The 24977-nt window shown below is 42.3% G+C and overlaps 1 protein-coding gene across 1 annotated transcript in view; it reads right to left on the minus strand.

Moving 5' to 3' along the window:
• DARS1 (aspartyl-tRNA synthetase 1) overlaps positions 1–24977 on the minus strand; it is a 416054-nt gene that overhangs the window by 253238 nt on the left and 137839 nt on the right. The window contains exon 3 of the mRNA XM_085647532.1: positions 23672–23701. Coding sequence (XP_085503658.1) covers positions 23672–23701 — 30 coding nt within the window. The remainder of the gene's footprint in view (positions 1–23671; positions 23702–24977) is intronic.

The following is a 24977-nucleotide window of genomic DNA, read 5'->3' on the forward strand; positions in this document are numbered from 1 at the left end:
ATAAACATGTAGAACTCCTGGTTGAAAACAGTATCGGATAGATTTTGGCTTATTGACATAGTTAGCTCTCAGCATGTATACCAGGCATACTGACAAGGCACAATTTTCTCTAGATATCTGCACCATTGAAACACATTCATAATTACAATTGGTTAAACGGGGAGTGTTATTGCTTTTCACAGATACGATCATTTACTCTTCCATTTGCAGCCATAAAAAGAAAACGACTGAGTCTGCATGCATTTGAAAAAGTAACCAAATGGCTTGATTATTGTTAATTATGGCCTGAATTATGTTTCTAGCACTATTGCGACCTGGCCCAAGCATTCGGAGCACTGCGGCATATGTTGCCCATTTCCGAAATGTGTCTCATAATATGAGCATATCTGCTTTGTTCTACTATCAAACTGTCACTCGCTTTGTCACACATAAGAATAGCAATGTCACACATAAGCACACTTAAACATAGAAATGTCACACAAGCATTCTGAAAACTTGGCAGCTATGGGGAATCTAATCCAGGTGCATTATGCAGGTATTTTCTCTCCTGATGAGTGCATAATTTCAACAGTAAATGTAAAAGGAAATGTAAGTGTTCTACAGCTTTCTTAACCCCTTCGCTGAGAGGCCTTGTCCCCCCCCCCCCCCCCCGTGCTAAGCATTTTTTTGGGCCATTGGGGAAGTTTGCACTTAGGCCCCTGTAACGTTTTGACCACGAGGTATCTACACCAAATTTGCGTCCTTTTCTTCCAACATCATGGGGATTCTAAAGGTACCCAGATTTTGTGGATTCCACTGGAGGGGACCCAGAAATTAGCCAAAACACAGCAATTTTTTTTAATTTATTTTTTTTTAGAGAAAAATGGGGAAAAAGTGCTACAAATTAAAGAGTCTGTTTTTCCCCCTGAAATTGTATCAACAAAGGGTTTGTGGGGCTGAAATCACCCTTTCACCAGCTGTTAGGGACTGGCAGACTTGTCAGAAAACCAACATTTTTTACACAGTTTTGGCATTTTACTGGGACATAGCCTATTTTTGCTATTTTTTTTTTTAGCTTTCAACCTTCTTCCAGTTAATGGTAGAAATGGGTCTGAAAGCAATAATGGACCCTGGAATGCTATACATTTTAGAAAAGTAGACAAAATTCTGAATTCAGCAAGGGGTCATTTGTGTAGATCCTTCAAGGTTTCTTTATAGAAACTAACAGTTGAATATAGGAAAATGTGGAAATTCGTTGAAAAAAAAACAGCCATTTGTGCCAACGTTTTCACCTGTAACTTCTTCTAATTATGACAGCTGTTTGAAAGCAATATACCGTTACATCTGCTAGACCTTTCTGGCTGAGGGGATATATAGGACTTGTAGGTTCACCAAGAACCAGACGGACCCAGAGCCAATAACTGAGCAGCGTCTTGTAATGGTTTTTTATTATGTACCGGGTACATAGCAATTAATTTGGGAAAATATATACAGGGAAAAACCGGTATGAAAGACACCTATGTATTTCTGAAATTGGAACAAAATATAGAGTTTAGAAACAGTAGCGATTTGCACATTTCCGAGATTGTGAATACCCATGCTAGCATGAGAATTATAGGACATTTTTCAAAGTGACTTCTTTTTTACACATTGTCTTTCATTTGGAAGGCAAAAATGCATCGAAAGTCAATAGGTAATAACAGTTGCTCTACAATTCTGTGTTACCCCAAGTCTCCCCACAAAAATGGTACCTCACTTGTTTGGGTAGGTCTAGAGCCTGCGACAGAAATCGTCTCAAAATGCAAAGTGGACTCACTTCATTATTACAGTGAAAACTGACCATTTTTTTTGCAAAGTGCCTAGCTGTAGTTTTTTAACCCTAGCTCTGCCGGCACCTAAGTAAACCTAGCAAACCTATACATTTCTGAAAAGTGGAGACCCAGGGGAATCAGGATGGGGTGACTTGTCTGGCTCTCAACAGGTTCTGTTACCCAGAATCCCTTGCAAACCTCAAACTTTGTTAAAAACAACACATTTTCCCCACATTTCTGTGGTAGAAAGTTCTGGAATCTGCGTGGATTCACAAAATTCCACCCAACCCGTATTCCCCAAAGTCTTCAGAGAAAAATGATACCTCACTTTTGTGGGTAGGCCTTGTGCCCGTGACAGGTAACGGCCCAAAACGTAACATGGACACACCACATTTTCACAGTGAAAACTGACCCTTTTTTTGCAAAGTGCCGAGCTGTGGATTTTGAACCCTAGCTCTGCCAGCACCTATGGAAACCTAGCTAACCTATAAAAAAATCTAAACTAGATACCCAGGGGAATCCAGAATGGGGTGACTTGTCTGGCTCTCACCAGGTTCTGTTACCCAGAGGCCCTTGCAAACCTCAAACTTTGTTAAAAAAACAAAAAATAATTTTCCTCACATTTCTGTGATGGAAAGTTCTGGAATCTGCGTAGATCTACAAATCTCCTACCAACCAGGTTCCCTCAGGTCTCCTGATAAAAATGGTACCTCACTCATGTGGATGCCCCAAGTACCTGCGATAGGTAAGGGTCCAAAACGTATTGAGGCGACATCAAAATGAACTATCACAAAACAGCCTGCTTTTGCAAGGGGAGTCACCTGGGTTTTTGGCCCCAGGCTCGGCAGCCATCTTGGGAAACCTAACTATTCATACACAAAAGAAAACTATGGTCTCTGTAAAAAATCTGAGTCAACGGAAAAATACTAAATAGGTTGAATGAAATTATTTAGGAAAACAACGGAGTCCCATCACACACCGAGGTGGCTCGCATCATCATTTGGGATCTCCACTCCACTGCACGCCCTTATTAGATCCAGGGCTGCAAACATCTCAAAAGTAGAAGGGAGTTGAGGCAGAGGTTTCCTTCAGTGGCAAAAAATAGTGTCCACTATAATACCAAAATGAGGAGATAAGTTCAAATATCGAAAGCGTGATGGTTGCAGTGCCAGTGATGTGATAACGTGGAAGTAAAGTGATGTTAAAATGGACTACCAGGATACTGACCAATTTTAATAAATGCTATCCTGATGTCAAAACTAAAAACAGTGCAAATACAGTTTGAAAGAATAACTGTAATAAGTCTGAAAGGATGAAGGTCTACATGTTTCAGCCCCTGGATCTTTTGATCCGGGCTTTCGTCAGGGCCTATAAAGATGAAATTGCTACTGCAAAACAGTGAACCAAAATAAGTGTACAAAAAGTCTCAATATAAAGCAGTTGATACTATACAACCTGCAAAAACCTGAGAATCCTGGATGTAGTGAAACACAGGAATATTGGACTCATTTCTAAAATACAAAAACGGAAATGTATTTTCTACTGTATATTTCACAACCCATACAAAGTATTACTGTTGTCAAAGATAATCATCATAGAACTTCTATGTTGATATTAATTGAAAATTAACTACCTCTACTATATTCTAACAAATTACTCGAAAAAAATTACTTGAAAACACTTTTTGCATTTACCCGTCTTTGTACGGGAGTGCACCTCACCTCACCTGGCATCCGCTCAGGGAATGAGGCTCCGCTCTGTTATGAAGGTAAAAAAAATTAAAAACCACCTATTAAAGTCAAAATACTTCCAATAGTGGCTACCTATCACTTTTAGAATTGTCACGCAAATCACACAAGACCAGAAAAAGACCGACTGTCAAGTTTAGCCAGACCTTACTTATACGCAACAATGTACTTCAAAAGATACCCTGTAGTAGTGGAAACATACAATTACCCAGCCTCCACCCACCGCTTCTATCACTAATGAATTACTAAGCAGGAGTACCAAATCTCTTATCTGTCCGGTGTCTATAAGCGATGTCAAAAGGCGATGTCAAAAATTGCTTAACCAATTGCCATGGTGCCATTATAAAGTCTGCCTCTCTCTTCCTATTAAAATAGTAGATAAGGAATATGCTACTTACCAGTATGCATCTGTTTTTGGCACGTAGAGCTGCAGATCTATACACTGTGCATAGATCGCCATCTGGTGTTGGGCCCGGATGTTTGCAGTTTGTTATTCCTCTTGGAAAGTCTTTGGAAGTCACGAGTTCGGTGACTCCTCCCTTGGTTCGTATTGCGCATGGGCTTCGGCTCCATCCTCAGATTGTTTTTCGCCAGCAGGGAAAGATGGAGCGTAGTAGTAACAGTAAAGAAACCCATGTGTGTTGTATCTAAATAAGATAAGACTGGAACGGATACAGGTAGCCGGGGAGGCGGGTGGGCGTGTATAGATCTGCAGCTCTACATGCCAAGAACAGATGCATACTGGTAAGTAGCATATTCCGTTCGAGGCATATGCATAGATCATATAGCAGTACCCAACCCTAGCGGCGACCACCGGCATCCGTTGCAGTTGTTTGAAACAGTGTTTTTAGTACAGCCTGGCCCACACTAGCTTGTTGCTTGGTTTGCACATCTACACAGTAATGTTTTGTGAAAGTGTGCGGTGTTGACCATGTCGCTGCTTTGCAGATGTCATCTAGTGGTATGTTTCCTAGAAAAGCCATAGAAGCCCCTATCTTCCTTGTAGAGTGGGCTTTAGGGGGAACAGATAGCGTTCGTTTTGCTTTGTGGTAGCAAATCTGTATGCATTTTACAATCCACCTAGCTATCCCTGATTTAGAAATAGGGTTGCCCTTATGTGGTGGAGAGAAGGAGACAAATAGCTGTTTGGTTTTCCTGAAAGGTTGTGTCCGTTGGATGTAGTAAAGTAAAGCCCTTTTAACATCCAGTGTGTGTAAAGCCCTTTCCGCAACGGTTTGAGGTTGTGAGAAAAAGACTGGTAATCCTACCGACTGGTTTAGATGGAATGGAGAAATGACTTTCGGTAGAAATTTTGGGTTGGTGCGGAGTACAACCTTGTTCTGATGCATTTGGAGAAAAGGTTCCTGTATAGTGAGTGCTTGTATTTCACTAACCCTTCTGAGGGAAGTGATGGCCACTAGAAAAGCTGTTTTCCATGTGAGAAATGGGAGCTCACATTTATGTAATGGTTCGAAAGGGGGTCCCATTAACCGTGTGAGAACTATATTCAAGTTCCAGACAGGTGAGGGTGGTACTCTGGGTGGAATTACTCTTTTGAGGCCTTCCATTAAGGCCTTGATGGCAGGCACTCTGAAAAGTCATAGGTGCTGCCTGTTCTGTAAGTAAGCAGCAATTGCAGCGAGGTGTAACCTAATGGAAGTATATGCTAGGTTACACCTTTGTAGATGGAGTAAGTAACATATGATGTGCTGTATGGACACATTTAAAGGATTGAATGTGTTGTTGTGGCAGTAAACAACAAATCTTTTCCACTTTGCAGCATTGCATGCCCTAGTAGTAGGGCGTCTAGCTTCCCTGATAATATTCATGCAATCAGGGGGAAGGTTAAGGTATCCGAATTCTAGGACCTCAGGAGCCAGATAGCAAGGTTGAGCTGAGCTGGGTCCGGGTGCCTGATCTCTCCATGGTTCTGGGTTAGGAGGCATGGTGAGAGGTGTAGCTTTTGGTGTGGTACTACTGAGAGTTCCAGCAGTGTGGTGTACCACGGTTGTCTGGCCCATGTTGGAGCTACTAGGATCAGTGTTAGGGAATGCTGTTGTAGCTTTCGCACCACTAATGGAATTAGTGGGAGAGGTGGAAAAGCGTATGCAAATTTGTTTGACCAGTTCATCCATATCGCATTGCCTTTGGACAATGGGTGTGGATATCTGGCGGCGAAGCTTGGGCATTTTTTGTTTTCGTGGGTGGCGAACAGGTCTATGTGTGGATGCCCCCACTTCTGAAAGAACGGGTGAAGAACTTGTGGGTGAAGTTCCCACTCGTGGATCTGCTGCGTCTGTCTGCTGAGCAGATCTGCCACGGTGTTTTGGACTCCTGGGACATGTTGGGCCAGGAGAATTTTTTTTTGTGGAATTGCCCATCTCCATATGCTCTGTGCAAATTGAGAGAGCTGTGGAGAGTGTGTGCCCCCCTGCTTTTGAATGTAGTACATGGCAGTCATGTTGTCTGTGCGAATGAGGACTGCCTTGCCTGAAATCTGCGTCTGGAAGGATTTTAGGGCGAGGAAGATTGCCAGTAACTCCAGATAGTTGATGTGGAGTAACTTCTGTTGTGGCGTCCATGTGCCCTGTGCTGTGAGATGTAACAGATGAGCTCCCCAGCCGGAGAGCGATGCGTCTGTTAGGATTATTTGTGGGACCGGGTCCAGGAACGGTCGACCTCTGGAAAGGTTTGTGGTGTTCCACCACTGCAGAGAGCGATGGGTGCGACCGTCTACCAACACCAGATCTGTCAGTTGTCCCTGGGCCTGGTTCCACTGGCGCGCTAAGCACTCTTGGAGTGGACGCATATGGAGTCTTGCATGGGGCACTATGAAGATGCAAGAGGCCATCATCCCTATCAGTTGCATAAACACTCTTGCTGGAAGAGTGTTGACATATGAATTTTTGACGCAGAGCCTGAATTTTTGCTATCCTGGCAGGATTGGGATAGGCTATGGCTTTTGAGGTGTCTACGGTGGCTTCGAGGTATTGTTTTGTGTGTGATGGTACCAGGTGGGATTTTTGATGGTTCACCGTGAAACCTAGCTGGTGGAGTAGTTGAACTGTAGCAGCGGTATGTTGCACACATTGTTCGTAGGACGTGGCTTTTATTAGCCAGTCGTCCAGATACGGGAAGACGTGAATGTGCGGTCTTCTGAGGTGTGCAGCCACTACTGCTAGGCACTTGGTGAATACCCTTGGTGCTGTTGTTACCCCGAACGGGAGCACCTTGTACTGGTAGTGTTGCCCATCCACCACAAATCTGAGGTACTTTCTGTGAGACTGGTGCACTGGGATGTGAAAGTATGCGTCTTTCAAGTCCAGAGTGGTGAGAAAATCGTTCTGGGAGAGGAGTGGGAAGAACCTGTTGAAGGGTTACCATGTGAAAATGGTCTGAATGTATGTAAGTGTTTAGAGGTCTGAGATCTAGGATAGGTCGTAGAGTCTCGTCTGTCTTTGGAATCAGAAAGTACAGGGAGTAGACCCTAAATTTTGTTGATTTATGGGGACCTGTTCTATGGCTCCTTTTTGCAAGAGGGAGATCACCTCCTGTTTTAGTAGCGCAGTATGTTCTTGAGACATAGGGCGGTGCCTGGGTGGAATGTTTGGGGGGGTAGATGTGAGTTCTAGGCAATATCCTGACTGAATAATTTGTGTCACCCATCTGTCTGAGGTGATTGTCTCCCAGATGTGAAGGAAATGTTGTATTCTGCCCCCGACCGGAGTGGAATGGTCTGGAGGGAGCGGGGGAAAGTCATTGGGTAGTAGGTGTGGCAGAGCGGGCGGTATTGGTTTTGCCTCTGCCCTTTTTATTATTGCCTGTGTATCCGCCTCTTTGATAACCCTTTGTGAAGGTAGATTGAGGAGGGGATTTGTAGGACGTGGATGCACTATCCGAGGAGTAGCCTCTGCCCGTACCTCGAAAGGAAGAGCGGCGAAAGGAGCGCCTAGGAGTGTGTGACTGTAGGGCTCTCATGGATTTCGCCGTGTCAGTATCTTTTTTCATCTTTTCGAGGGCTTCATCAACTTTTGGGCCAAATAGATGATCTTGGTCGAATGGGTGGTTTAATATAGAGGCTTGTACCTCATGTTTAAAACCTGAAACCCTGAGCCAGGCATGGCGACGGAGAAGGACACTGGTGTTTATGGCCCTGGAGGCTGTATCTGCTGCATCTAGGGCACAGCGAATAGAGGTATTAGTTATTATTTTTCCCTCTTGGATCAATTCATTGGCCCTGTTCTTGTATTTTTCAGAGAGGTGGTGCATGATGGCCTCTAACCCATCATAATGCGCCCTGTCGTATCTGGCCAATAGCGCTTGCGTGTTGGCGATACACCATATGTTGGCGGCTTGTGACGCAGTGCGCTTCCCTGACGCTTCTAGGAGCTTGGACTCTGTCAGGTGGTGGTGCTTCGCCTGACGCCTGAGAATTTGAGCGCTTCCTAGCTGTAGATACCACTAGGGAATCCAATGGTGCAGGACCTTTAATGTATGAAGGGTCTGTGGGGGCGGCTTTGTATTTTTTCTCTATACGGGGGTTTAGGACCCTGGCCCTGACTGGGTCTTTAAAAACCTCCGGTGCATGTTTAATTACTCCCTTTAACATAGGTAGTATGGCACCTATGGTACCTATGTGCATTGTCGAAGTTGTCTAGGAGAAAATCTTCCTCCACTGGATCAGTATGTAACTCCACCCCGTGTACCATTGGTGAACGGGGCTCCTGGGCAGCTCTCCTTGGGCGCCTAGAAGGTGATGACTGATAGGCCTTAGGCACTGCTAACACGGGAGGGCGTTGGTGTGGACGGAGGCTGTGGACACGGACAATACTAGTGCCAACCACTCTGAGTGGTTGATTCTGTCTGGCGGTATTTTTTGGGGGGAGGGAGTTTGATGGGTATAAATGCAGATACTATAATAGGTTGTGGACCTGGCATCTCTATGAGGTGATCGCCATGATACTCTGAGTCACTGTTCTAGTACGCCGCCCGGCCCCCGGGATGTGGGCTGAACGGCTGTGTGCATTGTTATAACGATGGATGTGATTTGAGACAAGCGTGTACAGGTTGACTTAATGGATGCTTTGTTCATAATTCTGCAATAAAAACATGTTTTAAAAAAAAAGTAACTCCACCCCGTGGCAGTGTGCCGCCCTTTGTAATAGGTGGTGAAAACCTAAGGAATCTTCAGGTGGGGATGGCCTAGATGGGTAAAGTCTAAATAAGAGGAGTGGAGTGACCCAAACCTACATGACGCACTACACAAGACTGTGAAAGTCTATATCCTTGTTTTAATATTCTTCTGAATATTTCGAAAAAATACGTGAATATTTTTACATGTAGCAACTTATTAGAACATATAGTCAGAACATCGTGAGTACAAACAACCGTTGTGCAAAAATCATAAGAGTATGAAGAAACATAGACATGTTCAATCCATTTACATTTCTGACTCTAGAAGCAACAAAATAATAATATTCTTTTGTTTTACAATGAAAATTCCCAATGCATTTCGGGTTGACGAAACCCTTCTTCAGGGGATACACATTGTGGCGAAGAAGTCAATTTTCAACATGGTCCATCATTCTGAGAACTACAACGAAACAGAAAGTCTCATTCACTAAATGAGAAGTTGCAACATGCTGTAAAATAGGATTTGCACTCCTAAAAGAGTCCGTGAAAGCAAACTGTAAAAACGTACGTGGTTTTCAGGAAAGGAGATAGTAACCGAAAGATGCCCAAACGTGCCGAGAGTATGCGTGTGTCAGAACGCGATTAAAGCTATTTCAGCTGGAAAAAACATCATTACTTACAAAAAACAGGAACATCAATGGGATTTCCCGGGGCACCGTCGTATGCCAATACTTTCATGGCACACTTTGAACACCAACACATTCTTCAGAATCCCACATGGCGGAAGCACGCAATTCTACTGTTACGGTACATAGACGACTTATTGGTCATTTGGAAGGGACCAATTCAAGTGTTAAAAGATTGCATTCAAGAATTGAACCGACACAATCCACGCATTCAGTTTACCTCAGAAATTCAAACAAATGAAATACACTTCTTAGACATTGAAATTTCCAAAACATCAACAGGGCTTCAAACAAGAGTGTACAAAAAACCGACAGATGTCAACAATGCGCTACATTTTTTTAGCGCACATCCATATTCCTTGAAAAAACATCTTCCGGTGTCTCAATTTATAAGGATCAAGAGGATAACTTCAGAGGAAACACAATGCACCAAACTTATAGAGGAGCAAAAAATGAGATACATGGAACGTGGATACACGGAAGAAGTGCTTTCACAAGCCCAAAAGACAGTGACACTCAAAAAACGAAAGGAACTTCTCCAACCCTCACAGAAACAGACCAAACAACGCGAAGTGTTTGTCTTAAAATACTCAGCACAAACCTCTCAAATAAAGAAAATCATCCACAAACGTTGGGAAATCATCTCACAGGAAACGGATTTCAAGGAATTGTATAAAGGCCCTCCCTTATTCGCCCACACTCGATCTAAAAACATTCGAGAATTATTAAAACCAAAAGATTCAACCAGAAAACAAACTTATAAAGGTATGTAAAAATGCCACAACTGTGGCCAATGTGGTAATGTCATCGTGGGCAACTTATTCTCACACCCACAATCAGGACAAAAAATCACTCTAAGACATTCCTCGGATTATAACACTGAAGGCGTCATTTATGCAATTCAATGCCCTTGTGGATTAGTGTACGTAGGGAGAACCTCCAGGAAAATAAAAACAAGAATAGTGGAACATAAAAGCACTATACGCAACAAAAATTTCAAGTCAAGCTTAGCAACACACTGGGTAAACACCTCGCACACAATACCACAATTACGCTTTACAGTGTTAGAAAAGATACAATCCAATCCAGGCATTGATTTCAACACAACCCTAGCACGAAAAGAAACAGTTTGGATAAAACAACTTGGCACCCTTACCCCGGGGGGCCTCAATGACCATGTAGAATTGCTATGTTTTTTGTAAACAACTCTTCTAATACTGATATCATAGATGAAAAGATTTTGCTAATACATACTTAACATAGAAGAGGCACATTTCATTCATTTGTAAAGGATTTGCACTCTCTTAAATTTCGTTTTATCTTTTTCTCATCCTACTTTCATTCTTCTTCATGTTATTTTGTTCATGCTTATAAAGTTTTTCAACTCGAGTCGGTTAATTGAAAGGAAGGCCCCTTTAAAAAGTCTCGGGAATACATGCGTCATCACGCACGTTCCCCGGAGACGACGAACTTTACACTCGGTCGGAGCCTGCACAGATCAGCTGGTAAGCGGCGTTCGTGCAATACGAAAATTCTGTTATTCAGCCCATTTAATCTCTCCCCTAAGTCTCATTGTATTTACATTTTGATTCCCGACAGCTTACTTTTTTGTGAACGTATGACACGTTACCACGATTTAGGTAAGATTTCAGACACTCGGGTGCTTGTTAAAAGGTAACACAGGTCACATGACCTAAGAGAGATTAGATTTCATAGTTATCATTTCTGCTTCACAGATATTCCCTTCCTGTGAAAGCGACATATCCTCCAGTGACCGTTTTTCCACTATAGATCTCGCTGTAAGTATATTACTCAGCGACACTACATTCTATGCACATGATCACTCAGTATATCAGTCCCTAGCAGCACTTTCCCTCGTTTCTGTATCACACCCACCGGTTGGCTTTAATCGCGTTCTGACACACGCATACTCTCGGCACGTTTGGGCATCTTTCGGTTACTATCTCCTTTCCTGAAAACCACGTACGTTTTTACAGTTTGCTTTCACGGACTCTTTTAGGAGTGCAAATCCTATTTTACAGCATGTTGCAACTTCTCATTTAGTGAATGAGACTTTCTGTTTCGTTGTAGTTCTCAGAATGATGGACCATGTTGAAAATTGACTTCTTCGCCACAATGTGTATCCCCTGAAGAAGGGTTTCGTCAACCCGAAATGCATTGGGAATTTTCATTGTAAAACAAAAGAATATTATTATTTTGTTGCTTCTAGAGTCAGAAATGTAAATGAATTGAACATGTCTATGTTTCTTCATACTCTTATGATTTTTGCACAACGGTTGTTTGTACTCACGATGTTCTGACTATTATATGTTCTAATAAGTTGCTACATGTAAAAATATTCACGTATTTTTTCGAAATATTCAGAAGAATATTAAAACAAGGATATAGACTTTCACAGTCTTGTGTAGTGCGTCATGTAGGTTTGGGTCACTCCACTCCTCTTATTTAGACATTTTCCTCAAGGGGTTAGGGCAACACCCCTACACATGACAGCACACCCCACAGTCAGTTAACCAGATTAAAGTTAATTAGAAAATCCGGCAAAACTTTACTACACTGGTGTGCAGGCTCAACTTTTTCTTATTCTAGATGGGTAAAGGTCATCCTGTGGGACATCTGGGATGTCCGGATTATTATAGTCGTCCCATGGGTCTGGAGATCCAGTAGGGGTGGGGTCTTGTGGCACATCTGCTGGATCATAATATGGGTCTCCTAAATCGTCTGGGACAGGAGACAAGGTTGGGGAACGATGAGGCGGGGGTGGAGAGGGTGGAGGTGGGGAGGGTGGAGGAGGTGGAGGAGGAGGGGAAGGCACTCTGAAAGGGGAGGTAGCAGTGTCTTTCCTCTTTGGAGGTGGAGGTGGAGCTGGTTTGTCCAAGTGTCTCTTTTTTGTAGACAATGTCAAATGTCCCGTTTTTGGATCCTTGGTGAGTGTCTTTTGGAGAGGATCCGGTGTGTAAAGTTCTTGCGACACTGGTTGTTCGGTCGGCGCCGAAGTATTCGGGGCCGACGGCTTTTTAGGCTTGTCTAAGCCGTGCTTCTTTGGGACCTCCGATTTTTTGGTCGGTGCCAAAGAAGGCTTCGGCGCGGGAGTGTCGGTGCCGAGGGCCTTGTGATGTTTGGTCGGCACCGGAAGGGCAGGTTTCGACACCGAAAGCTTTGGTACTGGGTTCGGTGTGGAGACGGAGGCCGATCCTTTCTTCGGAGCCGAAGAGTGTTTTTCGGTACCGGTGGTCGGCTGGCTCGAGCCCGAGCTGCCGGAAGGCTTAATAGGCTTCTTCACCGGGCCCGAAGGCGGGGTGTGAGAAGCAGTATCCTTGGTCTTGCCTAGGCCCGAAGGCGAAGGTGTGACCGAAGCCTTTTTGGGTATCGGCATGGGTGTGGGAGGGGGTATTGTACTCACGACCCTCTGCGCCGGGGTGATGTCCTCCACATCGGAGTCGTCGGCCTCGGAAGCACTGACGAGGTCGTCGTCCTCTTCTTCGATGTTCTGCTGTCCCGGAGCTTCGATGTCGTCCCCGAAGATGTCGACTGGAGCGGAGGTCGAGGAGTGCGCCATATTGCGTCTAGCCCGTCGATCTCGAATAGTCTTTTTAGAGCAAAAACACTTGCAGGCGGGACAGTCTCGAGCCTCGTGTTCAGGGGAGAGGCAGAGGTTGCACACCTCGTGGAGATCGGTGTGGGGAAACTTGGACCCACATCGAGGGCACTTCTTGAAAGGAGTTCTTTCCATCAGCCGAGACCGGAGCCGGAATAGGCCCGAAGGCCGCCGTCGACGACCGGAATCGAAGAAGTGCCGAAGAGAAGGTGATTAAGATGATTTATTATCTGAAGGAGCTCGATGAGCGAGGTTTTTGCGTCGATCGTTGAACTGGGAAAGTTCGGAACCGGAGCACGAAGTATTACATCCGAGCCCGATGGCGGAAAAAAACAATCCGAGGATGGAGCCGAAGCCCATGCTGTGGTGAATGAGCCACTTTTGTGGTCTGACACCCTATGATGACCCTCAACCACCACCATTTTGTACTGACTTAAGTGTGTTATGTTACCTTAGCCTTAATGTAGGATGGGTTTGCATATGCCTGCACTTCTTCTGTCTTTTAGTGGATTAGTCTTTCCAAGAATAGAAGGTATGGGATGTTGAGGTGCAGTCTTGTGGGTGGTGGTGCACACATGTGCTCAATGTTGTATACTGAGGGATTAAGTGTATAATGTTATTTGGGTTAGGTGAATTATGACTTTGACCTATTGGCTTTGACGTAATTTAATCTAATGTCATTCTACCTTCTGACTTTACCTTGCTTCAAACTTTTCTGTGTGCACAGTGGTGCTTGTAAGTTATGTGGATGAGAATTATAGGTGCGCACTATTGCCTTTGGCAGGGCCTCATGTCTGACTCTGCCTTGCTGCTGCATGCACAGCCGTGCTTGCAAGTTGTTTGGGTTATTCACATTCAAGGTCTTGGTGTTTTCCTGAGCGATTGTTTTTGTTTAGTGTACTGTGGAAGGCCTTGTGAGAGCTTTGTCAAGACAGAGGCTGGAAGAAGTGTGAATGGAGGAAGAGACTTGAGAGCTCCTTACTGCCATGGAGATGCTTGCTTGGAACTTGGCCAGTTCTGGTAAAATTCCTCTGGCGGTGGGAGGAGGTCTTTCACGAATCTTCTAGTGTGTTTATAGCTGAGGGTTGCAGGCTGAGAAACTGGGAGTTTGGATTCCGAGCGAGGGCAGACGTGTCTATCTCGGATTGAACCCTGGCTTGCTGAGCTCTGATCCCCGGCTGTAATTCCCCCAGTCAGAAGTGGGCAGTGTATGCACCAGGTGATGTATTGAGTTGTGTGGTTCTTTGATCATTGGAGGTGTTTTCTTTGTGGTGTGGGTGGTGCACATCCAGAGTACTCCTCTGCTCTCTATATATGTATATCTTTCTGATCTCTTGCAGGACGTCCAGTGTACCTTATCTTATATCAGTTATTGCTTGTTTATTAATCAGTATTATAGTTTGCTCAGTTATTGATTCATGCCTTTAGATTATAAGTTTGCTACATATATTTGAATCTTATGCATTTGGTATCTGAGATAGCCTCTGCTTAGAGAGTATTGTGTAATAAACCCCAAGCCTTATTCTAAAAGTGATAGAGTCTTTGCATTTTGTTAAATAAAACCCATTTTCAAAAGGTGCTGTTTGTTTTGTGTTGCAGTCTTGCTGTGCCAGGGGTGGTAAGACATGCTCAAAAGTGTATATTATTCAAAGGTGTAGTAGTATATTTGCCTCCCAGGTGGGAGTGCAGGGATTGGGTGTGGCTTATTGGTGAGAAGCCACATTCAAAACACATGCGCAATACGAACCAAGGGAGGAGTCACCGAACTCGTGACTTCCAAAGACTTTCCAAAAGGAAAAACAAACTCCAAACATCCGGGTCCAACACCAGATGGCGATCTATGCACAGTGTATAATCTGCAGCTCATATGCCTCGAACGGGGATGTTTCCAAAAGTACTCCCCAGAACTATGTAAAATATACGAAGATTCATGCTCAAAAGGACCCTTAGTCAACAGAGCAAACACCCGGTCAGAATAATCACAGGGGCGAAAGTGCAAAACCGCTAGGTACTGGAGATGTGAGCACCTTACCTGTCCGTCGGTACCTCGATCGTGACTGAGCCGGAAGGGGAGGTAAACACACGGACCAAAGTTCTGTTTTCAAAAAGATCCAAACATATCCTGTTTACAAACAATCTTCGTTCAAACAAAAAATGCCCATAGACTATCGTTCTGCTTTCTTCTTTTTCTTTAAAGTAAACTGAGTAAAATGGTACGCTACTGACACCTCACACCCATAGGTATTATCGCACCTTGAGTGTTCCGACCAATCAATAAGAAAGCGAGCGCTTTAAATCAGCGCGCACGCACACAGATGGTGCGTATAAGAGATCAGACCTCACATTGGCCAAAGCAGAACCAGGGCAAGTATTTAAACAGGAACTTTGGTCCGTGTAGTTACCTCCCCTTCCGGCTCAGTCCAGATCGAGGTACCGACAGACCGGTAAGGTGCTCACATCTCCAGTACCTAGCGGTTTTGCACTTTTGCCCCTGTGTTTATTCTGACCGGGTGTTTGCTCTGTTGTCTAAGGGTCCTTTTGAGCATGAATCTTCGTATATTTTACACAGTTCTGGGGAATACTTTTGGAAACATCCCCTTATCTACTATTTTAATAGGAAGAGAGAGGCAGACTTTATAAGGGCACCATGGCAATTGGTTAAGCAATTTTTGACATCGCCTTTTGACATCGCTTATAGACACCGGACAGATAAGAGATTTGGTACTCCTGCTTAGTAATTCATTAGTGATAGAAGCGGTGGGTGGAGGCTGGGTAATTGTATGTTTCCACCACTACAGGGTATCTTTTGAACTACATTGTTGCCTATAAGTAAGGTCTGGCTAAACTGGACAGTCTGTCTTTTTCTGGTCTTGTGTGATTTGCGTGATAGTTCTAAAAGTGATAGGTAGCCACTATTCGAAGTATTTTGACTTTAATAGGTGGTTTTTACATTTTTTACCTTCATAACAGAGCGGGGCCTCATTCCCTAAGCAGATGCCAGGTGAGGTGAGGTGCACTCCCGTACAAAGACGGGTAAGTGCAAAAAAAAAGTTTAAGTAATTTTTTTCGAGTAATTTGTTAGAATATACACTTGGAGGTAGTTAACTTTCAATTAGTATCAACATAGAAGTTCTATGATGATTATCTTTGACAACAGTAATACTTTGCATAGGTTGTGAAATATACAGTAGAAAATACATTTCTGTTTTTGTATTTTAGGAATGAGTCTAATATTCCTGTGTTTCACTACATTCAGGATTCACAGGTTTTTACAGGTTGTATGGTATCAACTGCTTTTTATTGAGACTTTTTGTACACTTATTTTGGTTCACTGTTTTGCAGTAGCAATTTCATCTTTATAGGTCCTGACGAAATCCCGGATCGAAAGATCCAGGGGCTAAAACATGTAGACCTTCATCCTTACGGACTTATTACAGTTATTCTTTCAAACTGTATTTGCACTGTTTTTAGTTTTGACATCAGGATAGCATTTATTAAAATTGGTCAGTATCCTGGTAGTCAATTTTAACATCACTTTACTTCCACGTTATCACATCACTGGCACTGCAACCATCACCCTTTCGATATTTGAACTTTATCTCCTCATTTTGGTATTATAGTGGACACTATTTTTTGCCACTAAAGGAAACATCTGCCTCAACTCCCTTCTACTTTTGAGAAGTTTGCAGCCCTGGATCTAATAAGGGCGTGCAGTGGAGTGGAGATCCCAAATGATGAAGCGAGCCACCTCGGTGGGTGATGGGACTCTGTTGTTTTCCTAAATCATTTCATTCAACCTATTTAGTATTTTTCTGTTGACTCAGATTTTTTACAGAGACCATAGTTTTCTTTTGTGTATTAATAGTTCTGTTGGGGAACAGAACACTATTTGGTCTTGAAATATTTTCCCTAAGACCCTCTTTTTGAATATTTGTTGGTATAGATCTTGGGAAACCTACCAAACTCACACATTTCTGAAAACTAGACACCTGGGGGAGTACGGCGAGGTATGGCTTGCATGAGTCCCCCAACGTTTTACTGCCCAGAATCAGCTACAAACCTCAGTCAGTCAGTAAATGCTTTATTCGACTTTAAAATACTAAAATCATAAAAGCACAAAATACAATAAAAACCAGATCATTTAAAATGTACATTAAGAATACCTTAATAAATACAGTTAATCCATTTATACATAAATTTACAGCATAAGGGCTAACAAGTTAAACTTCTTCTTTTCCTTAATATACTTTTCAAGAGCCCCGTCATAGCTCCTATACAGTACACATTATCCAATAATTAAAAAATAAGAAATGCCGGGCGACAATGCTGCCAACCTCCCTGCTTTAAAATAGGCTTAATCCATCTAGCTCTTTCCTTAACGTAGAATTTGCAAAAGAGAACATGCATAGTAGTTTGTAATGATACGTTGTCACAAGGACAGTGGCAGAGATTCCTAGACCAGTCATATATGGCTGGAAAAGAGACCAAGCGATGGAAACAATCAAATCTAAGCCTACTCAGTATATACCTATCAAATTCCCCTAACCCAAACCTCAAATTTTGCTCAAAAAACACTTTTTTCTCTAATTTCTGCTTGGGAAAGATCTGGAATCTGCATCGATCCACAAATGTCCTATCACCCAGCGTTTCCCCAGGTCTCCCGATAAAAATGGTACCTCACTCGCGTGGGTGGGTCAAGTACCCGCGACAGGCAAGGGCCCAAAATGTATTGAGGAGCCATCAAAATGACCTATCACAAAACAACATGGTTTTGCAAGGGGAGTCACCTGGGATTTTGGCCCCGGGCTCGGCGGCCATCTTGGGAAACTACCAAACCCACACATTTCTGAAAAGTAGACAACCGGGGAAGTCCAACGAGGAATGACTTGTGTGGATCCTCCAACGTTTTCCTACTCAGAATCCCCTGCAAACCTCAAATTTAGCTGAAAAAAACACATTTTCCACATATTTTTGTGGGGAATCACTGTGCCGGCACAAATGTCCTACTCCACAGCGTTCTCCTTAGTGTCCCGAGTAAAATGATACCTCACTTGTGTGGGTGTCCAATGCAGAATTAGCTAAAAACGTATTTTTTTAAAAAAAATGCAGCGCTTAGAATTCTCGGTGCTATACCCTTAACCCCTATGTTTTGGGCTCTTCCCAGTCACAGGCCCTTGCCCCACCCACACAAGTGAGGTATCATTTTGCTCAGGAGAGGGGAATGCTGTGGGTTGACATTTGTGCCGGCATGGTGATTCCACCCCAAAAAATGTGGAAAATGTGTTTTTTTCAGCTAAATTTGAGGTTTGAAGGGGATTCTGGGTAGGAAAACGTTGGGGGACCCATGTAAGCCATACCTTGGTTGAACTCCACCAAGCAAGAAAAGTTGTGGAAAATCTGAATTAGATTCCTTTGACAAGGATCTGTAATGGGGTTAGCTACGTAGATCTCGGCTTTGATTGTACTCTACAGCACAATATACTGCCTGATCAAACCCTAAAGCTATAAAGCAGGTTCATTCTAGATGTAGGCCTGAAGTTCAAAGCAATAACTGCTGCTATACCTCTAGCTGCAAGTTCTGCCAGATCTCAGAACCTGTGAGAACTGTTAGTTAAATATTGATGGAGCAAGGACTCGTATAAAAGAGACTTGCTCAGAAGCAATCTTCTCAAATAACTTGTAATATTGTAATACTTGTGTTCGTAAATACTAATAATGCATCATAAAATTCGTACACTTAAGCTTAACCTCTTCGATGCCGATGACGGAACGGTTCCGTCATGCACGCCGGTTGGGCTGTGCTTATGACGGAACCGTTCCGTCATGGCCCCGCCCGCACTCAGATCTTTCAGCACTGCGCGGGAATCCGCGCAGCGCTGAAGAGGTTAAGGGAGGTTTGCCTATGTGTCGTACTAACAAGTAACCAGAGAGTGATTAAAATGGCTGCTAACGCAGGAGTCTTAACTGCGCATGCGTCAACTACATCTACGTAGTAATGACGTACCTATGCTTTGTAGGGAAATCTTTGCAGCTGCACAATCGCTTTCAAAATGGCCGCTTGGAACTCACATGTTAATGTGCATGCTTAAGATGAAACTAAACCCTGCAATTTTTATAAAATGCTAATGTGAAAGATTTATATAAGTAAAAGGGGTTAGAGTAGAGATAGGTGGTATACAGTGAAATCATTTTATTTAGAATTTAATATATGTCTCTTTATGACTTCTCTATTAGTTTGTACTTTGTGCCTCAAAGGTTGACAGATGTTCATACCCCTCGTGTCCTTTGCACATGCGTATTTGCAACCCGCCAGGAACCATGACAAAAGAATTGAAACTCATCCAAGGCCACGACCTCTGTTTGTCCTGGGAACAGAATCATCTTCATGTCCAATGAATGGAGAAGTTATTAAATTGTATATTTTGGATTGATAGAAATGTGAACTAGGGTGGAAAATAAAGCATGGGAAAGTAAATTAAGGGGCGGAAACATAGAACAATGAGTTTAAAGAAAAATATTAAACGTATCATGGTGTGATGATCATCTCCCTTTTCCTGTCCAACCAGAGCCAGGAGTTTCATAAATTCTAAACATTTAGGGGTGGTACATGCCATTAGAAAGGTATAATTGAGGTAGTTTAGTTAGAATAGTTACCACAGCGAGACGGAGAATGCTGAGAGACTGAGACGCTGTCCGAGAATTTGGAAGAATACTGAAAAAGATCTAATTTCCATACTTAGAACTTTTGAGCCAATTAATTAGAAGAACATCGCAGAAGAATCGAGGAGGCACATAATAGAAGAAGATCATGGAAGAATCAAGGAGGAAGATAGTGTCAGAGAGGGGTGCGACGCAGGCGTCGTATCTAGAAGAGGTCACTTATCATGACCTGAGTCTTCGTCGCCTGATCTGTCCCAGGGGACCATTTCCAATTCCTTGGCCAAGGGGTTGGTTTCCACACCATTCTAGGTATCTATAATTCTGTGTAGTATATCATTGTACTGCTCTCTCTGTTTCCTCCCTATTCATGTTCTGTCATCGTAATAATTTTGTTTAACGATTAATCAAATCAAATTTTATTCCCTTCCTCTCTTTGAAGAAAACGGTGTTCTAACTGTATTTTGGTTTTTGGCTCACATGAATTTGCAAGATAAACTTTAAAAAATCTCCAGAGTCTGTGGTTATTTAAAGAAGGTTTATTCTATGTAATTTTCATCTATTTAGTTAACTAAAAGGTCCACTGACCAGAGGAAAATACATTGGATCAAGAGATTTGGTAAGAAATAATTAGATAAATTCATCTTACAGGTATTAGCACAATAAATTGACCCCAGCGGTATCTACTAGGGTATATGAATGAGTGTGTGTTTATGGGCCCAAGTGAATAAATGGTAGTTGAGTACCTGAGGTTGGTATCCCGCTCGATCAATATAGAAACCAGAACGAAGAGTTTATCACATGAAAGAGCCAACAACCATTGGAGCTGCTCTGCCCAGTCATTCTTTTTTCATAAGAAATCAGAAAAGGTCAGATTCTGCTGCCCCTGACGATTTTCTGGAGAGGGTAAATGGCACCCTAGTGACCACAGTGAACAATGCTATGGATGGCACTGAACTGTCAAGATAGAAAATACAAAGGCCAAAAATCACGAGAAAGAGGAATGAGATATCGGTGAAGCAGTAGTGTAATCTAAAGACTGTGAGGAGTCTCAACAGACAGTTCACATGTTTCCAAAAGAAGGTCAGGAATTGTAATTTATAGACTAGAGGAATGGTATATACAAGACATTATGCTCAATGAGCTTATTTTACTCCACAGAACTATTCACGTCTATTTGCGCTGCCCTGAGCGATTCTTACAAGGACCATCTCCCGCACCTAATCTCTGGACTGCCCATTCGATCTTTGGATCTAATATTTTATAGGATCTGTCACGCAATAACCTGCTGCCTGGATATGTCCCTGACTATAGAATATGGCTTCCTCCCTTGTTTTGGGCCAGCGCAATTAAGTGTGGATACTTGAATAGATTCTTCTTTGATTAATCCCTTTCAGATCAGACAAGCGTCCAGATGCCTTTTTGAGTATATGCATATCCATCAAGTGAAGATGCATATATAAATCCACATCAACTTTGATTTAGCTTTGAAGTATGTATTATGAATTATGTCTGCTCAGATTTTTTTCATTTATTGATATTTTGAACACGGGTGTTATACATGTTGGGCTCTATCCACTTTTGAATGTTTATTTTCACAAATTCTTTTTTCGCTCAAACACGGGTGTGATATATTGTCTTGAATATTACTATTTCTGAGGTCTCTCTAATATATGCACGTTCTTGGCATCCACAGTGCCTCTTTTAAAAACATTTTTTAATGATATTTCATTGACTCACTTCTGGAGCTGATCCTTTGGATATTTTAAAAATATTGATGATATTGTATAATCATATTTAAATTTGTATCTATTTTTTATATGTGTTTTCTGATTAATCCTAGGTGTGGTTTGTGTCCCCCCACTATTTACTGGTCTTCGCCCTGATGAAGGTGGGGCCCTGTTCTGAATCCGACACCGAAACGCGCGTTGGCGTTTGAACTTTCGGCATACTTTCCTCTATATTATCCCTATTTTCCAACAGGATGATGTATGAGCAAACCTTCCATATAACCCCATCTGGCAGCTTTACTACCAGGACCGATATGTGATAGTGCGATTGCTGATGGAATGAATGTATGTGTGCATGAATATAGTGATGTGTGGGACATTGAAAAATATTTTGTATAAAAAATACCCTGTATATTCTTCTTTTTTCATTGTGTAAAGTTCTTATTTGCACAAGAATTTTTTGGAAACTATGTTAATAAAAAGAAATATGTTTTTCTATCTAATAATGTTGTGATTCTATGATATGAACATACTGTTGACTCAGCTCCAGGTAGTGATTTTATATCCAGGGACCTTTGCTTTAGGCCCATAATTATATAAACTAGGCAGGTGTCTTTCTTAGTTGATTTTGACCGAGGAGTTCCATAGCCATATAGAGGAACGAGGCCATAATATCCTTATGTACGGCAGGAGGTTTATTATCCAATAGAATATGTAGGCACACCATCGTCATTCCCACAAACCACTAACACCTTCATGTGTAGCATGTTTGCAAACATGAAGAATAAACATAGAACCTCTAGTGCAAAATTAAACATATCAAAAACCTGTTAGATGTTTGTTGAAAAAGGATATTAGAAATAGTTCAATACAAGTTAGTTTAAAAAAAAAAAAAAAAAAAAGCTGCAGTAGTTCGGAATGTGTAGAAGAAACTTTTAGAAAGATTCTAACTTTTCTATAATTATCTAATGAATGGCAAAAATCAACATGTTCTTTCTGCTAGTCACAGTAAGCTACAAACACAGAGCAGAAGAAAGAAAAGCAACATTTCCTTAAGATGCTCTGTGACCTGACCTGCCTTTCACCTTGACTGCTGACCCCAGAAGCAGGCACTGTGACTCAGAACTTGACTATAATAATTTATTTCAGTTGAGTTCTGATGTTCTTTCTTTATAAATCAGGAACTGGGTGCGACACAAGTTGATTAAATTAGAGACAGACAGTTTAAACAGGAATTACAGAATCCCATGTATTATACACAACATTTTAAACATTGCAGGTAAGGAGAGGCATTGCAGGTGGCATGTCCCACAGTCACTGCCCACTGATCCCCCAAGGGAGCCAGCAGTGGTTTGGAGGCTAGGTCTACACTCCTGCATACCACTATAAACAAAGCAGCAACTTTGTTTTTCAAGATTCTGGCAAGGCCTTGCTGTTTCAAGAGTCACTCTCAGTTAGCTTCATCTGAAGCACCCAAAAGAACAATTAGACTAAGGGATTAAGTGTCTTGATGGAAGAAGCACCAGCCGAGCTGAGGTAGAGCCCCACACAAGCTTGGAAGATGCCTTCCTGTGGGAGCTGTGCAAAGAAAATTGGGATGGCGTGAAACAAAAATAAGAGACGTTGACACAAACAATTGGAATACCCTAGGAAACGTATCAATGTGTAGCTGCAACAGGGTAAACAATCGAAAAACATTAACAATGTGCTTAAAAAGAATTTATCAAAAAACAAAAGTCCAAGAACTGAAAATATTTATGGCTGCTTGATTTTTATGTAGTGTTCGTTGGCGAACCATTTGGTCTTTCGGTCATTCCACGAGTAGCGATTAACTGTATATGTCACCCTGGCTGACCTTAGCCCAGGACTGATGTTCAGGTTGGTTCATCAGGAACAAAGTAACAAACGTAAAGACACAAAGAAAGGATGTTCACCTGATTGGAAATATGGACACTGTATACTATGTGGCTTTTAATATCGGTTACCAAACATTTTAGAATATATGTCGAAACAACGTACAAAAAAGTAATTAACCCTGACTCTGTATAAATTATTACTCAGAAACCACTTAAGGTTCCCGTTAGGTCTGTAACCACAACCACATTTCAATCATTAATGATAAACGATGTGTCTTGCATAATAATATCTAAGAATTTACTTGATGGTTAAAAAATATATTATCCTGTTCACCTAAGAGTCATGCTTCTTCATTCAAGAAATATTTTCTATTGAAACAAATACCACAGCCCCCAAATCAAAAGTAGATAATGTTTATTTTAGTCCTTAGAAAAGTCACAAAATAACTTGCCTCCTCGTCTCCTCCTTGTTGATCTGTTGCCTGAAACACAAAATCAAAAGAAATTAAAAAATAGAAAAGCACATTAAATTTCGAGTCTTCTGGCAACAATAACGAAAATTTATTTTACACAATCTCAATTTACAACACACTATTTATAGCAACTTAATGTACAGTCCATGGAGATTCGAATAGCTTTACAGCCGAAGAGGACACCGTATTTAGTACTTCAGTAATTAACTAAAAGTCTCTGAAATACAAATGAAAAACACCTATTTAAAACAGATTTAAAGGCAGTTACCTCAGTGAAACCTAAAAGTGGGTGAAAAACAAACTTGGCGTTAGGCACTTAAAATGAGTGTTCATTACTGCACCATAACTCGAGTTTGCCTAGCTTAGGCAAGATTAAGGCTCCATTTAAAATGTATGGATATGGTACTATTGCTTGTTATGTTAAGTTAAGGGAAGGACATTTAACCGCAACTTATAAGCACACATAATATTTTAAAGGGCACGTTTTTTAAAGTTTATAGAAAGTTTAGAGAGCATGAGTTTTCTCGGAACGGACATGTGGCACCATATAAACTTATGTTTTTTCTCCTTTCCTGCTAGATTATGCGCTTCATGATCCTTTTGGTCCCATGGCTGCATCTTTGCCTCACAATACCCAGGGTGCCACGGGCCTCGAGCTTGTTACTATCATCTCCTCTAAAGTACTAGGTGAGTTCCATTGCCATCGCTATCTGTAGATCATCTACCCGTGATCAAGGTTCGAGCTGCGAACCGGAACGCGTTAGGCATAGCTATGATTGCTAAATTGAAATAAAGCAACCTGAAACTGCAGATTCCGAGAGAGTGCGTCTTCATACGAACTCGGTGTTCAGAGGTCACCTGTGGGTGGAGATACAACACATCAGGTTCGCGTTTGCGGGCCTTAAGGATCCACCTCTCTGGCGGCGGGACGACTTCGCGGCTGGACTGGCCGCAATACATAACAAAAAGTGAGTTGCCCCACTGAAGCAATCTCGCACGAGGGGGGTAAGCACAGATACCCCATGCGGCTGCACACACAGCAGGTCACTCGCACTTCTTGATGACAGCCCATAAGCCATACGCGTTTCAAGTGACTTAGCACTCTTGTTCACTGGCAGGCTACCAACTCATTGATGCAAGGAAACAGCAAACGTGTGTGAGGACACTAATTTATTAATTGAACAAGCCCCGCCCCCATGGGCGTCACCGTCGCTTTCTGGATAAAGTAGTCCATTTGTTTGCAGCCATGCTTGTATCCCGTACATACCCCAGTGGGTGTTTGCAT

Source organism: Triturus cristatus, chromosome 3_2 (assembly GCF_964204655.1).
Source record: "Triturus cristatus chromosome 3_2, aTriCri1.1, whole genome shotgun sequence".
Lineage (NCBI taxonomy): Eukaryota > Metazoa > Chordata > Amphibia > Caudata > Salamandridae > Triturus > Triturus cristatus.